The following is a 12,949-nucleotide window of genomic DNA, read 5'->3' as shown; positions in this document are numbered from 1 at the left end:
ACCCACCCTGTTATGGCCTGAAGGTTTGTGTCTGGCCCCCCAAATTCACATGTTGGGATCCTGCACCCAATGTGAGGTTATTAGGGGGGGTGGTACCTTTAGGAGGTGATTAGGTCATGAGGATGGAGCCCTCGGGAATGGGATTAGTGCCCTTATAAAGGAGACCCCACAGAGCTCCCTGGCCCCTTCCTCCACGTGAAGGCACAGTGAGAAGTCAGTTGTCACCAGAACCCAACCACCCTGCCCGCCTGACCTCAGACTTCCAGCCTCCAGAGGTATGAGCCATAAACGTTGTTTACAAGCCACTCAGTCTGTGGTATTTTGTTACAGCAGCCCAAGGGGACTAAGAGACACCCCAAAACACAAGGATGGGCGTGTGACCTCAGCTAGCCAATCAGATTCTCTGGCAGGGATGCAAAACTGGAGTAGCCGGGAGGGACAGGCGGCTGAGAGTCATGGGACAGGTGGCTGAGTCATCTGATGGGAGCAGTCTTGTGCATTGGCCCTAACCTCCTGACAAGTCACCAGGCTGCCTGCTTCCTGGTCTCTCGCGGCCCTGCTGGTCCAGTCGTACCTTTGTGGCTGGAGCTGCCCCAGAGTCTTTCCAAAAGATTCTTAAGTCTAAATGAGCCCTACTATGCTCACTCAATTCAAATGAGCGATTATGTATAGTCTAAAGTAATTATTCCCAGTGTCCCCTTAAGATTTAGTAAATAAAGGGAATGAGTCAAGCATTAAAATAAGTAAATAAATAAGCAAGGCCAAGAATCAACCTCTGTTGCTTGCAGTTCAAAGGACTTGATGGACTCGCACCTCCAGGTAGGTGTCTGATAATCAGCTATAATTCTTCAGCAAAAATGTTAGGGGCCAGGCCCTGGGCCAGGGGAAGGTGACGAGGAGGTTCTGACTTCCTGCAGTCAGGCTGGTTAAACAGATTGGTTTAATCCTACCATTCTCATTTAGGTCACGAGAGTGAAAATGCTGTTTATTTGCTAGCTTGCTTGTTAACAGTAGAAATTCTCTAAGACTTTGACAAGTGTTAACTACGATATTTTTGAAATACCCCTCAAATATCCCTTTATTTGTAAATTGTCCCCCCTCCCCCAATACCGACCCTGTTCACCAGTGGCTAAATCAAGGCGCTTAGGAATAAGAACAGAGGACAAGTCCTCAGGGAGGACTTGGAAAGGGCGGACATGGTTTAGGGAGTAGCTTTCCAGGATTGGGAGGGAAACAGGCAGAGCAAGCCGTCACCTGCAGCTTCTCTCCATTATGATCAAACTCTGTGGCCGAGTGGTGTAAAACCTTGCAGCGGGTACAGCAGGCAGCTGAGAGCAGCAAGGAGGAGGAGAGAACTCCTGACAGGTTGCTTAGGTGGAGAGAGAGGCTGAATCACCTCTTCCCTCCCCTGCCAGCCCACCGCAGCGCCCAGGGCCTGAGCGAGGCCTGGCAGATGGACTGAGGGCTGAAGGCGAGGGCGGGCTGGATGCCGGTGGCGGAAAGGGGGACCCCTGCAGTTCCTCAGAGCCGGGCTGGCATCACGGAGCCCGCAGAGAGACGCCAGGGGACCTTTCACCAGCAGGAGGCAGTGAGGGCCCAGCGGGAGGGTGAGGCAAAGGAAGCCTCTGCGCAGGCCAGCCAGACCCCAGAGGGGCAACACAGGCCCCCCCAGGCAGATGTCACCTTGGGGCACGGCAAACTTTTATGGCGGAGAGAGAAAAAACCCTGGTTAAAAGGAAACAGCAGCCCCAAAATGGAGTCCCTTATGCTAAACCCACAATAGCAAAGCAAGACTTAGTACCTACTCTAAGTGCAGCTTCAACCCTCCCAGGAATGGAACCTGTAATCAGTCAGCCTAGTGGTCAGCCTGGTGGGGTGATTCCATTCCCCTGAGGAGGTCACCTTGCCTGAAACAACGCATTCTTTGCTAATAAGTTCCTTTTTCTACCCTGTTCTGCCTTTAAAAACCTTTCCTTTTCTACAGCTCGGCAGAGCTCCTTTCTGTTTGCTGGAAGGGACACTGCCCAATTCACAAATCAATGAATAAAGACAATTTGATCCTGAAATTTACTCAGTTGGATTTCTTTTTTTTTTTTTTTTTTTTTTTGCGGTACGCGGGCCTCTCACTGTTGTGGCCTCTCCCGTTGCGGAGCACAGGCTCCGGACGCGCAGGCTCAGCGGCCATGGCTCACGGGCCCAGCCACTCCGCGGCATGTGGGATCTTCCCGGACAGGGGCACGAACCCGCGTCCCCTGCATCGGCAGGTGGACTCCCAACCACCGCGCCACCATGGAAGCCCTGGATTTTTGTTTTTTAACACCCTGATAAGAAATTGGGACCTGAATTTGCCTAAACACTCACCCTCAAATGCCTGACTTTGAAACCATTTCCCACAGGGTTAAAAAAAAAACCATCCTGAAACTGTGCCCCTCAGGGTTAAAAGAACCTGGTGACTAACAGAAATTCTTGGCCTTGTTATAAAGAACAGCAGGTAAGAACAGCTTGTTAGAAACTCCTCCACTTGTAACCTGCCTGCACTGAGCAGGCTGGCCGTAATTATTTCTTGACTCCTTAACCCCCACTTTAGATAGATAACTCTGCCGTGTGCTGTGGGGCACTATAGTAACAGGGCAATGGGCTTAAGTTGTTTTCCAGGAACTTGAATTCGATCGGCCCCTGTCCGGTTCAAGCCAGCTAAGAATGGTTGGGACCGCCGACCCTAAAACTGGACCTGTGCAGGTGTGCAAGGAACAACATTCTGGCATCAGAGGGCCGAAAACGGTACCCTCAGACGATGCTGAGAGCCTGCGTTTTTGAACCTGCATCCTGCGAAGAAGCGTGTGACTCAGATACACGCGCACAGAACCCCAGTCACCCCCACTTCTCCCCACCTCCAATCAGCCTGCCCCTCCTGCTTCTTTATCCCATAAATATCTCGAGCCCCTCGCATTCGGGGAGGCAGAGCTGAGATTGGCTCTGTCTCCTCGGTTGGCTGCCTTGTGAATAAACTTTTTCTCTGTTGCAAACCTCGCCATAGTCAGGCAAACGAACCTGGTTTGGTAACAACTTTACCCAAAAGAGCGTGTTTTACATGCAAGAGACGGAGTTTCCCTGAGGCCAGTTTGCTTCTTCTCAGCAGGTCGGGGACCCTTGAGGAAGGTTAGGTGAGTTTCGGAAATGAAGCCACTCCACTTCGTGGTCATCTGGGTTACAGGGCACACATTTTGTCTCACCGCGGAAGCAGGTCTCCTGCAGGTGACAGATGACTTGCTCACCCAGCATCTCTTGGGGCTATGGTTTCATAAGAGTCTCTATAGTAAATACCCCTCAGGCCAATGGCTGGCCGGTCCCTGAGGCTCCCAGCACTGAGGAGAGGCCAGGATATCTGATGTGTTGCCTGGGAAAACAGCATGGAGGCCCAGATGGCCAGGCGGCCTGGGGTTAGCCAACCCCACCTCCGGGACATTTTCTGGTCAGAGCGTACCCAGGTATAGGAGGCCAGGGCGCCAGGGCTGCAAAGGCCCCTACGGGTCCCACCTCAGGGTCCTCCAGCCTCTCACTCCTGCTCACCGGGCCAGGGAAGGCAGTCAGCCCCGACCCCAAAGACCAAGCCTGGCTGGGTGGGCACTCCTCCTGTAAAGCAAAGCCCCAAGTGTGGCCTCAGGGGGGCTGGGGAGAGGGCCTAGCACCTCTGTTCATATAAATGTGAACAAACCACGTGGCCCCTGGTTCCAGCTTGCACGGGCGTGCGCACACACACACACACACACACACACGCTCAAATCTCAGCCCATGACTGCATGAGAGGCTATTCCCCCAGACACAGGATGTAGAACTGGGGTTGCCATTTCTTAGTTGTGTGACCATGGGGAAAGCCACCCACTCTCTTGAGGTCTCAGTTTCCTCATCTGAAAAATGGGAGAGTCAGGACCACAGTCCTGTGTCTCAAATCAATGGGGCCAGCTGTGTTTCAGAGTTTCCAATCTGGGGGATTTTAGGAAAGGTCCAGATATTATATATTACAGTAACATCCCAAGAAGCCCTCTTGTAGTGTAAACCGTAAAGCTGGGTTTTTGTTGTTCTTGTTTGTAATGCAAGTGCCTGACTTAAGCTTTGATCCCTGAGGCATCCTCTACAAAGATGGAGATCTTGAATAAACACATTGCCAGCCCCAGGGTTAAATAAAAAGCCAGCCACCTCCCCTGCTGAGGCTCCTGGGGTTTTAGAGATCTTGGTTGATTTTAATCACTGATGATTTGGGTCACTTGTTCCCAAGCTTTAAATTTCCCCTCGTCTGTTTTAAATTCACGGATAAAGAGTGAACCCTGGAACACTTAGGGTCCCCACTCTCCACCCCAGTATAAGCAGAACCCCAGGCCCTGCTACTGTCTCTCCCTCTCTCTCTCTTTCCTCCCTTCCCCACCTTGACCCCCTCCCGTACCCCCCATGTGGCCCAGATGTGTCATATCATTCCCAGGTCCTGTAAGTAATAACCTTTTATTTAATTAATTTAAAAATTTTCTTTTATGTAATTTCCAGGTTCTATAAGTCATAAACCCTTATTTACTTTTAAGTTTTCTGATGATTATTGCTGAAGGGTGTCTTGCAATCATGAGAACGTTGGGGGCCAGTCCAACCACAACATTGGTTATTATAAACCGAGAGCAGCCTGGAACACCCTCCTTGGTCAAACACTATGCATATTTCTTCGGGGAAACTTGAATATTCAAATGAAGGGAGATGCATCAAAACTAGACACTTGCACCAGTGCAGGTCAGGTTTTACCACCAAATGAATTATGAAAAAATGTTTCCATTTTCAGAGCCTTTATGAATGCCATTCACAGTTACAGAAAAGAGGTCTTAGGCTTTAAGGTCACCCACCTCGGAGGGCGAGGGCGGATGACAGCACTCGTGGCAGTGAAGCTGAGCAGGACCTTGTGGGGCTCCTGGGCACGGAAGCCTTTCTTGTTTCTTGTTTGTAGGGAATAGACCCTAATCTCCGTGACCTTCCCTGAGTCCCAAAGGGCAGATTCAAACAGCGCTAATCAGGGAAGGGAGGGGATGCAGAGATAAGGAAGGGGTAGCTAAGAAACAATAGTGTAGCCTCGCGGCAGGGTCCTCAAGGGATACCTATAACAATACCTTTGAGCTCTTCTATAGAACTAAACCCCCCAACAAATAGAAGATGTTCTCTTCATTCCAGAGAAGATCACAGTTTGATAACCTGGAAGCTCATCAGCAGACCACCGGAGGCCAGATTAAAGGAGTGAAGGCCCTGCGCACTCGCACACCCTGATCCTTATCAGCAGCCCTGCCCTTGAACCTGCTATAAAACTCCTCACCAGGGCTTCCCTGGTGGCGCAGTGGTTGAGAGTCCGGTTGCCGATGCAGGGGATGTGGGTTTGTGCCCCGGTCCGGGAAGATCCCACGTGTCGCGGAGCGACTGGACCCGTGAGTCATGGCCGCTGAGCCTGCGCGCCCGGAGCCTGTGCTCCGCAATAGGAGAAGGTCACAACAGTGAGAGGCCCGCGTACCGGAAAAAAAAAAAAAACTCCTTACCAAATCCTCCCGGGTTGGGACACACAGTTGTTGTTTTTTTTGTTTTTTTGCGGAACGCGGGCCTCTCACTGTTGTGGCCTCTCCCGTTGCGGAGCACAGGCTCCGGACGCGCAGGCTCAGCGGCCATGGCTCACGGGCCCAGCCGCTCCGCGGCATGTGGGATCCTCCCAGACCGGGGCACGAACCCGTTTCCCCTGCATCAGCAGGTGGACTCTCAACCACTGCGCCACCAGGGAAGCCCCGGGACACACAGTTTTGAGGGGCATAAGTGTCCCCCTTTGCCTGGCAAAACAATAAAGTTATTCTTTTCTACTTCACCCAAAACTCTGTCTCTGAGGTTTGATTCAGCACCGGTGCCCAGAGGCTGAGTTTTCGGCATCAGCAGGGGTGTTGATGCATTTGTTGGGCGTTGCTTCCTCGCAGGACGTTCCCTCGCTTGCTCCGGGGTTCCTCAACATAGCTCTCCCTCACAAGGGCTAGTTTAATAAATACCCATTTAACAGATGGGGAATTGAGGCCAAGGGCAGTTGAGGAACTGGCCCACAGTGACAGCACTCCAGGTGGTCTGCTCGACTTGAGTCCTTGCAGGACGTAACCACCCTCGTTCTGCCCTTGGCGCAGCTAGGACCAGGAGAGGAGAGACTCAGGCCTGACTTGGATTCAGCTGTCCACTTAGTTGCACATCTATTAGAGAAAGAAGCAGAAAGGAATGTAAAATTTCAAGCCATTTCGCAATAAGCGCCAGGGTCTTCCCGAAAGAGCTGCCTTGGGCATTGGCATTTCTGTGCCTGACTCATTGAACCTGGACCCAGTTTTGCAATCAGAGCCTCGGGCCTTTCCCCTAGTGAGAAGATCCAGCTAGAGACTCTGCACTTCGTCTTTGTCTTCCTGCAGCTCAGACGCTCACAGCCCCCTGCTGGACCAGAGGCCTCCGGAGAGGAGAGAGCAGAAGGCCCTCGGAACCTGAGGCCACAGTGAGAGCTTCACTGAGAACAGGTGGGACAGCACACCCAGGAGGAGGGCTGATGTGGGGCCTCTAAAGGACAATGTGCCCAAGGGGTTGGCCACCTGCACTTGGTTTGGGAAAAAGAGCTGTTGTCAGGAACCCCCCAGGGGTTCACATCCCCATCCAGCCAGTTCCTAATGTGAGACTGGGTCTGAAGTTCAGCTTCGTTACTTGATAAATCAGGATAGAAATCTCTCCTTCAGGAGTATTTGAAGTTTAAATAAAAGCATGATTAAGCATATGATTAGACCAACCAAGTTGCGTTTTCCCCTCCATTGGCTGGGGACCCCAGGATCCTAGACAGAGAGAGAGAGAGCCTGGACCCCAGAAAGGAGGAGACGGCATGGGCCAAGGCATTTCCCTAGACGTTCTCTGCAGGACTGGTTTAGGGCTGTCATCTTTGTAGAAAAAATGCTGAATGAGTTGTCTCAAAATTGCAACCTGCAGTGTTTCTTGGGTTGTAGGTTTTTTTAGTGTAGTTTGGGAGTAGGGGGTGTTGGTGATAAAGATTAAGAGGATTATCTCAAAGCTGTGTTTCAGAGTAACCGACTTTTCTGACGCTGGTGGGGTGCGTGAGGGACTTGGTTTGCAGGCAAAGGGGCAGGATACAGTGGAGCTGAAGTCTCCCAAAACTGCAAAGAGAAACTCATAAAAAAAAGCTCTCATATGAGAAAAACAGCTCTAATCCTTTCCCATCATTTCCATCCCTCTCCCAACATAACATCCTCTGACATCCACTGAGAGACTGTCAGTAGAGAGGGGATGGGACCTGATGGGACCAAAGGGTTCCCCACTGTCACTATAGCCCTTCATCTGATAAGACTAATATGAAAAATGGGGGAAGTTTTAGGGGGTGCTGGTAAAGAATGGGGCTCCCCCAGGGTTTCTCAGCCTCAGTACCACTGACATTTTGGGCTGGACCATTCTTTGCTGTGGGGGCCGTCCTGTGCGTTGTAGGGTGTCGAGCATCGCTGGCCTCTACCCACTAGATGCCAGTAGCAGTGCCTCCACCGGACCCCTGAATGTCTACAGGCATTACCAATATCCCCCGGGGAGGAAACACGCCCCTGATTGAGATCTACCATTCTAGACCTGGCTGGACTCCCACTGGGCTCCCCCACTTACCAAGTGCATGTTTTGTAGTGTATTCCTATAATGAAATACTACATAGCAATCTTTTTTTTTTTTTAATTTATTTTTGGCTGCGTTGGGTCTTTGTTGCTGCGTGCGGGCTTCCTCTAGTTGCGGTGAGTGGGGGCAACTCTTCGTTGAGGTGCACGGGCTTCTCATTGCGGTGGCCTCTCTTGTTGCGGAGCACGGGCTCTAGGCACACGGGCTTCAGTAGTTGTGACACACGGGCTCAGTAGTTGTGGCTCGCAGGCTCTAGAGCGCAGGCTCAGTAGTTGCGGCGCAAGGGCTTAGCTGCTCTGCGGCACGTGGGATCTTCCGGGACCAGGGCTCGAACCCGTGTCCCTTGCATTGGCAGGCAGATTCTTAACAACTGCGCCACCAGGGAAGCCCATGGTAAACATTTTTAAAGCTACTGAACGTTTTTAAAACCACGACAACGTGAAAGAATTTCACAGACGTTGTGTGGAGCGAAAGAAACCGAACAAATGACTGAATTGACATGAAGTTCAAGACCAGGCAAACTAATCAATGGTTATGGAAATCAGGATAGTGGTTAAACACCTCCCCCCCCCCCTCCCCACCCACCACCCCGGGCCGGGTGCGGATTGACCGCCAGGGGGTTAAGGGAATCTTCTGTTCTCTATCTTGATCTGGGAGGTGATGACTCAGGTGTGTAATGTCAGAATGTACTGAGTTGAGGACTTCCTTTTGAGTACTTATCCTATATAAGCTCCACGTCAACATAAAATGTAAAAACAGCAGTTTGCAAATATTTTGTACGTTGTGTGTTTATTATTATCTTGATTCCGCACCATCTAAAATCCCTCCATACTTGAATTTCATATGGTTTCGTGGCCCCTGCAGTAAACTTGGTTTCTGTTTCCAACCAGAAAATCCTTTGACGTGTGGTGACAGCTCTCATTCTCCCACAGGCAAAATGAACACGGATTTGATGCCACAGAATCTGCTGGACACCCAGGCAGGGAAAGCATTATGCAAGGCTGGTGTCGGTCTGCAAAGGTAAAACCCAGAGCGCTTTTTCCTTGGGGAAAGGGCTACTTCTGCAGAAACGTTTAGGCATCCTCATGACACGCGACAAACGTGTTCCAAGGGCATCAGCCATAAAGTATGCCCTGCCCTCCAACTGGTCTCCGTTACGTATATATGTCTCCCAGGGGAAAAAATATTCCACCGGCTACATTAAATCTTTTGGAGCACAAGTCAAGTTCTTGTCGGGTACATGACATTGGGTAATAGGACTCTGAGGCCAGAAATTGCCCCTTCGGGCCTCACCTCTCTGAGGTTCATGTATCACCAAAAAGGCCCTTTAGTGTTACTGCATTCATGAATTTAAGCCCAAGTGTCCATTCATCAGCAGTTATCACCAGCCCAATATGGACAATCAACAAATGTCTGCTGAGGGAATTAGGTGTCACAGAACTCGATTGCAATTTTCACTGTGTCAGGAGGCATCATTACCTAATGCGGGATGCATTTAGTTTAATTTAAAAACACAAGAAGGGAATTCCCTGGCGATCCAGTGGTTAGGACTCGGTGCTCTCACTGCTGGGGCCCTGAGTTTGATCCCTGGTCGGGGAACAAAGATCCCACAAAACACACACACACACACACACACACACACACACACACACACACACACGAAGCCAAGCTCCTGTTAGCTACCAACCACGTGAAAGACAAAACTTCACAGTGAATGCAAAGTGGCGTTATTGATCTTTTTTTTTCCTTTGGAATTTTATTTTATTTATTTATTTTTACAGCAGGTTCTTATTAGTTATCTCTTTTATACATAGTAGTGTATATATGTCAATCCCAATCTCCCAGTTCATCCCACCACCACCACCCCACTTTCTCCCCGCGCTGTCGACCTTTGCAGGTACAAATCTCTCTGTTGTTTCTCTTCGTCCCTGCAAACCTGAGGAAGCAGAGAGATCAGGGTGGGCTGCATGGTGGCCTCTGTGAAGCTGGGGGTCTCTCAGCAGGGTTACCCTCCCTGCTGCCATCCGCCCCATCCCCACTGCAAGTCCCGGGGTACTTTTTGCTCTGTCAACTGATTTACGGCTACTGGTTAACTGACAACTGGGCCTAAATTAATTACTTCATAAACACTAAAGGCTTCCTTGGTAGTATATTTGGTTTCTAACCTTTTCCATTGAGGAACTGTGTGTGTGTGTGTGTGTGTGTGTGTGTGTGTGTGTGTGTGTGTATGTGAAGAGAGATTAAAAGGCATGTGTATATATACCTCAGTGAGGAATTCCTCACATCACGGGCTGGAGCTCTGAGTCCCCATTCAAAGCTGCATGTCAACCTCACACCTTCCTTTGGGTGAGAGCCCTGCCCCGCTCTGGGCTTCTGTTCCCTCCACAGAAAAGTAAAATAGGAAGCTTAGATCTTCCCTAGGGCTCCTTCCAGCTCTGACACCCTCCTGTGGGCAGGGAATCTGTGTTATCACCAGGCCTCTTCAGCTTGCCCTGAAGTCAATGCACCCGGGAAAGTTCCTGAAGGAGAGGGCTTTGTTCTCCCCCGAGACTGCTGTCCCATGAAAGCCACACTCAGCTGGGCTGGCAAAAATCCCTCAGGACTACCTACTGTGAGAAGACGGGGGAAGGGGCTGGGTCCTTTTGTCCCTGATTTCTCCCGTGAAGAACCAGTTCTGCTGGAGAGAGCAAGGAGAGCCGGCCAAGTGCCAAGGAGAACATTCAGAGCTTTAGCAGTCATTTCTCTCAGCCCTCTCACTGTGCAACTCCAGAGGCACAGCAGAGCACCGAATTCAAGTTCATCAAAGTGGAGACTTCCCCGGCCCTCCAATGGTTAAGACTCTGCGCTTCCACTGCAGGGGGCAAGGGTCAGATCCCTGGGCAGGGAACTAAGATCCCACAAGCTGAAAAAAAACCAAGGTCATCAAAGTGGGGGATGCATTATACAATATGGCGCCTCTTCCCCCTCACTCATCTCTACGCGTACAGGATTCCCAACCTCCGGCCCAACAGCCGGACTCTGCTTCCTCCTGTTTTTCCCAGCCCTCTCCCTCCCGGCAATTCGTCCCAGGTTCCTTATCTTGACTTGGGTCCTTGCATTTCCCACTGCCCCTCCTCGTGACAGTTCCCATAGCCTCTTTGAACAAGGTTGAAAAAGTCTCTCAGCACTAATCCACCTCTTCCATCTCTTGGCCAGGGCTACGTTTCTCCCATTTCCCTCCAGATCCCCCTCTTATGTGCTCTCTTCAGGGAACCAGCAGCTCCCAGCAATGCTCTGGGACTTTTCACAGTTGAGTTAGAGGTAACAGAGATGCTAGGAAGACGCAGGGAGGATTGAAAGTCTGGAGGGGCAAGAACATCCAGAAACCACATGGGCTTGACTACGAATTTGGCTTTCCCGTCCGGGAGACTGAACGTCTTTATTTCACTCATCCACAGGGACGAAGATGACATTCTTCCATATGAAGATGTGGAGTGGCAAGATAGTGACCTGTCAGCTGAAGAAAGAATATTTTTGGAAGAGTTTCCCATCCGGAAAGGGGAGCTGGAAGTGGGCATCAGAAAGCTCCATACCCTTGCAGACCACGTCGACACAACCCACAGAACGCTCACCAAGACCAGTATAGTGGCCAATTCCATCGCTGTGGTCTCAGAAGTCATGAGCATCCTGGGCTTGGTCCTCGCTCCGGCAGTAGCAGGAGGAAGCCTGATACTCTCCGCTGCTGGTAGAGTTTTGGGGAAAGCAGGGGAGGTCACCAGCATCTTGACCAACGTTCTGGAACGCTTTCACAGTCAAGAAGCCCAAGCTTATGTCGGTAGCCTGATGCCCACCCGTGCCCAAGAGGTCAGGAGAGCTGGGGCAGCCTATGTCGTGGCTGCCGGAAAGGTGGTCCAGGATTGTGAAAGCACCGTCAAGGATATCCGGAAGAGCATCCGTGCCTTTCAGATAGCCAGGGCCAACCCGCGCCTGGCCACTGCTGCCAAGAATCTCCTGACCACTGGCCAAGTCTCAGCCCGGAGGAGCAGGCAGGTGCAAAGGGCTTTTGAAGGTACCACGCTGGTGATGAAAGCAAAGGCTCGCTTGCTGGGGACGGCAGTGGCTGGCTTCTCCCTCAGCGTGGGCTTGGCCTCCCTCCTGAAGGACTGGAAACAGCTGAAGGAGGGAACAAAATCAGAGCTTGCGGAAGAGCTAAGGGCGCAGGCTTGGGAGCTGGAAAGGAAGCTGACAGAATTCACCCAGTGCTATGAGAGCCTGCAGCAGAAGGTGAGGCTGTGGTTTCCCTCGTGGGTGGGGCTGGAGGAGGGGGAAGCTTTAACTGGCGCTTATGGGCACCAGGGTTTATGGGAAGGGTGATGAGGAAGCCAGTGTGTGTGTGTGGCGTTTGCATGGATGTTCCCGAGGACATGGGTGTCTGGTGGCCCTGAGGGTCCAAACGGTATCGTGTTCATCTTGGAGATAGTGGCGCCAGTCCTGGGGAGACCTGGTCATGCCTTCTGTCTCTCCCTCGGTGCTCCTTGAGGTCCATGTGCTGGGCAGAGGGTCTTGCCAGTTGTACAGAACAGGACACTGAACCACAGGGAGTGTTATGGACTGAAACGTGTCCCCCTAACATTTATACGTAGAATCCCTAAGCCCCAAGGTGACTTTTTGGAGATGGGGGTTTGGGGAGGTGATTTGGGTTGAATGAGTTTGTAGGGGTGGTGCCATAATCCTAGGGGACTGGTGTCCTCATAAGAGGAGGAGGAAACACACAGGGCTCTCTCTTTCTCTGCCTGCACCGGCACAGAGGAAAGGCCCTGTGAGGACAAAGCAAGAAGGCAGCTGTCTGCAAGCCAGGGAGAGTCCTCACCGGGAACTCGATTGGCCAGCACCTGGATCTGAGGCTTGCAGCCTCCAGAGCTATGAGAAAATACATTTTTGCTGTTTCATCCCCCAGACTGTGGTGTTCATAAGCGAGCTTATGCAACTTGCCAAATGCTTGCAACTATGTGGAGGGAGAGTCAGGATGACAGCCCGGGAGCCTGACCTCTGAGCCCGGGCCCGGATCTCCACGCCATGCTGCATGGGAGCCTTCTGTAGCTTTCCTTTGATTGGTGTGTGTGTGTGTGTGTGTGTGTGTGTTTTCCAGAAACTCTCCCAAGAAAAAAAGCCTGTGAGCTCGTCTTCGGAAGGAACCGTGGGGACTGTACCTCTGCCACCAGGGAAAGCAGGATCCCAGGGGACAGGAGAGGATGAAGACAATTGAGCCCAG

The 12,949-nt window shown here is 51.4% G+C and overlaps 1 protein-coding gene across 1 annotated transcript; it reads left to right on the top strand.

Annotated features, from left to right (window-relative positions):
- The first annotated feature begins 1,486 nt into the window (after positions 1 to 1,486).
- Positions 1,487 to 12,051, top strand: APOL6 (apolipoprotein L6). The gene is made up of 4 exons (XM_065888140.1): positions 1,487 to 1,607; positions 6,456 to 6,557; positions 8,631 to 8,718; positions 11,136 to 12,051. The coding sequence occupies exons 1-4, from the start codon at positions 1,487 to 1,489 to the stop codon at positions 12,049 to 12,051; spliced, it is 1,227 nt and encodes a 408-aa protein (XP_065744212.1).
- The last annotated feature ends 898 nt before the right edge of the window (positions 12,052 to 12,949 follow it).

The sequence above is a fragment of the Phocoena phocoena genome, chromosome 11, assembly GCF_963924675.1.
Source record: "Phocoena phocoena chromosome 11, mPhoPho1.1, whole genome shotgun sequence".
Taxonomy (NCBI): domain Eukaryota; kingdom Metazoa; phylum Chordata; class Mammalia; order Artiodactyla; family Phocoenidae; genus Phocoena; species Phocoena phocoena.
Note: the sequence above shows the minus strand (reverse complement) of the source record. Positions and strands in the feature narration are given on the sequence as shown.